At 35.7% G+C, this 3,796-nt stretch overlaps 1 protein-coding gene across 1 annotated transcript; it reads left to right on the top strand.

Moving 5' to 3' along the window:
* Nucleotides 1-630: 630 nt before the first annotated feature.
* On the top strand, nt 631-1,202 carry SERTM1 (serine rich and transmembrane domain containing 1). Its single transcript, XM_078656007.1, has one exon. The coding sequence runs from the start codon at nt 735-737 to the stop codon at nt 1,062-1,064; it is 330 nt and encodes a 109-aa protein (XP_078512133.1). The 5' UTR covers nt 631-734; the 3' UTR covers nt 1,065-1,202.
* Nucleotides 1,203-3,796: the final 2,594 nt, after the last annotated feature.

Below are 3,796 nucleotides of genomic sequence, written 5' to 3' on the forward strand. Positions count from 1 at the left end.
GCTTACAATCATTTACATTTTACAATTGTGAGTTTTTTCAATGGTGTTAAACTGGCTTAGAAAATCATTGTAGTAAGAACTGTGTTTAAGAGTTGAGATGTTTCTGTCCAGTATTTTATGATGAGAGAATATATCTTTTCTAATATGTAGCATAAATGGTACAAGAGCTGTAAGTGAGAGATGAACGGTGTGGATAGGCAAAGTTTAATTAGTCATTGTTATACTATTTCTGTAGTATTTTAATTAGTTCTTGATTTTAATGCAAGAGGTCGTTATTGTTGCATTGTTCAACGAAATGTATTGTTTATTGTTATATTATGCTTTGCTGGCTTTTTAACCTCATAGAAGCTATGGAACGTCCAGCTCCAGTGCTGGACGTTCCATTGTAGGTGAGGTTCGAACGTTCAACGGCCGACGGCAGCACTACGGAGGTAGTGGTGCCGTCGGCCGCTGAACGTGCGCAGCAATTAAGGGGTTAAGATAAGTATGAAAAATAATACAATTCGGTTTGACTGATTTATGTTAAATAACACTTTTTATAATAGCTAACTCAAAATATGAACCTCCCTTTCAGCTGAAAATAAAGTGTTTAATATTATATTTCATGTTCTATTTTAACTACAGTGTGAAACAAGCTTCACCTGGGCTGAGAACAGGATTGGCAACAATGCATGGGAAAGTTTCAAGTAGATGAGTAATCGGTTAACACCAATTCCTAGTCTACATATGAAAACATGGCAGAACCTGGAACTTCAGCTGGCTCGATCGGAATCATGGGAAATGGAACATTTTTGGAACTATTCCCGACTTCCATTTCAACATCAGTGGATTCAAACTCCTCGCCCAGCCGCCTCTCAAACGTCTATGTGTATGTCTCCATTTTTCTCAGCCTTTTAGCTTTCCTCCTCTTGCTATTAATCATTGCACTTCAAAGGCTGAAAAACATAATCTCTTCAAGCTCCTCCTACCCAGAATGCACTAGTGAAGCTGGGAGTTCCTTCACTAATTTGGAAGTTTGCAGTATTTCTTCCCAAAGGTCTACCTTATCAAACCTGTCGGCTTGAAAAGCAATGAAATGGAATAAATTTGCAAGGGGATTGCCTAATTAAGTATCTAAAGGTGTTGCATGTTACGTTTGCTTTCGATTGCTGTTAATTATGAATAAGGATTCTTAGCTGGCTCTTTTATCTTCATTCATCAATTAAGAGACAGTCTCACTTTTCACTGATGTGCAGTACTTAGGAACTATTTGAAGCAAATCTGACATCTACCCGTTTGATCTTCTGGAACAGAAAATATCACCTTCCTTCAGTTATAGCTATGCAGCTGAACACCAGGTGAAACTCTCTCAAAAGTGAATGTTATAACTCTTGAATATGTAGATAAAGAATGTTTATCGGGCTCAGCATAGTCCACTTTAGTGACACGATGACAATGACTGCTCTCATGTTCAGTGCAGTTCAGTTTGGTCCTCATAGTCTAAATGCAAATTCACAATAATTCATTTGTAAATTAACATTTAAAACTTTCAACAATTATTTCTTTTTTTTATTTCAAATGTGCAACTGCATTATTTAAGGACATTGAAGGATGTGTGTTCAAGGCAATGCACGTTGATGTTTCTTTCAAAATGTATTGGACATAGCAATTGGTAAATGTGGCATTGTTATGCAACACTCGCCAACCTGTCAAGAATGCCTTTTATTCGATTTTCTTGTACAAAAAAACAAAAACGTTTGTGCTGAGCTTCGATTGTTTCAAACACAAGGGAACTATGTAACAGCTAATTAATTGTATTATTTTGCCATATATCATTTAAGAATAACGTATTTAATGAGCAGAGGGAACATTTCCCAACCGCATTTCCTATGAAACATGAGAAAACATAGTACTTTCATGGCCCTTTTTTATAATTGGAAATTACATATGTTTGCTATACTGTGCCAGTGCCGGGCAGATGCCTAGGATTTAGACATAAACTCTGAACAAAACTTGAGCATTTCCTGATTTATTGCGAGAAGATATGAATTTGTTTTCCTAGGGGCGAACTAGAGTCTACACACTTTGCACAAGTCTTTAGCCATTCATTACAGAGGCACAAATAGCTGTTAACCCGGACACAACATATCCAAGAAAAGCAATGCATTCCAAAAAGACTTACAGTACCATGACAATCATAACTTCACAAGACGAAAAAGGGACAAAAGTGTACACATATGCATATAAGAAATATCTAAATGAGCAGTTACTGTATATATTATTGCTCAACAAATTGTGAAAACTTAGTTAACGCCAATGCAAGAGGTAAACTAACATTCTGAGACACATACATTTAGGATACCATTCCTCATTTTCATTCTAAAAAGCCTTATGCATTTGATTGTTATTTATGCTTGCCAATGTGTATTGTTAGTTTCAAGGTTCCAATTAAGGTAACTCATTTTTCCACAAATTCTGTTAGATCACATAATTGTCAGCCACTCTTTATCTGATATGAATTAGTGATTCTCTTAAAACAATGTTGCAAATATCTGAACTCTGAAGTTTCTGTACCTTCATTTTCAAAATTTAGTTTACAAAAGAATGCACAAATGGAAAACTTTTCCACTTGCTTGAAGTAAAGTATTACTTGTTTTGTTTTTATTTATGCCCATCCAGATAGGCAGCTGCTTGGTGGGTCGCTGTTAGATATAGAATGGGAAACACATACATAATTTACATATAATCATGAGAGACCAGTTAATCTGTTTATTTTACTCATTGTAAAAACTGAAGCTATCTGAAACAGGAGTTTACTAAAGACATAAAACACTGTGGAGCACAAGAACATTTGTTTTACATGTTGGAATTAAGGAAGTGTCAAGGCCAAAACACCTTCAAGTTCCTGGTTTACTCAGTACAATCTATGTTTATTTAGAGGTTCATTCTTGTAGCCACAGAACCCTCTTTTCAAATATTTTGTTGGGCTTACTGCTATGACAGTTTCACTGAATCCGAATGAGGGAATACTTGTTGTCCTTTCATTGCATTGGTTAGTAGATCACAGTTTTTCCTGTTGTGTGTAATACTGAATGACTGTGTTCTCAACACACAAAATAAAATAATGCTATATTTATTATATAACAAAAGCAACATTATCCAGCATAAGCTATACTTTTCTATTTGAGCACTGCAAAGTAACAAACAGTAAAATATAGAATTAAAATTAAAATAAACATTTTCAACAACTTCTGTATCGGTAAACATACATTTGGAGTCTATTTGGTAAATGAAGTGAGATCATTTTATTTCTTTGCAAAACATGTGGAATGCTTACTCTTTAGATAGTGACAAGAGTGGGGGACTGCTTGTGATGGTGATTTAGTGATACTTCCATTTTCAGATGCACTGGATCACAACTTGTGAAATCATCACTAGCGTTGTTGGAAACACTGTGAGTGGTTAGGCTTTTGTACAATGGTGATGGATGTTTACATTTGAGATTGCCCAAAATGCCTGTTTTGTAAAGTGCTTTCAACTTCTGGCAAGTGGATGGAGGAGTTGCTGGACTTCAAATGAGATACAAGATACAGCTACTCTGAATCTAGGGCGCCATATCTTCTCTTCTGGAGCATGTGTGGCTAAGTTTTATCGTGATGGTATGCAGTCTTTACCACTCGTGACGTTACCTTGTAGGTAAGTTCCACACACGTAAGTATTCCGCAGGTCTTTTTTGGTACTTTACCACTTGGTACTTAACCACACACCTGAGTATTTTTTTAAATGCCTTAATTATTATGTCATTTTAGAAACAGGG

The sequence above is a fragment of the Lissotriton helveticus genome, chromosome 8 (assembly GCF_964261635.1).
Source record: "Lissotriton helveticus chromosome 8, aLisHel1.1, whole genome shotgun sequence".
NCBI classification, from domain to species: domain Eukaryota; kingdom Metazoa; phylum Chordata; class Amphibia; order Caudata; family Salamandridae; genus Lissotriton; species Lissotriton helveticus.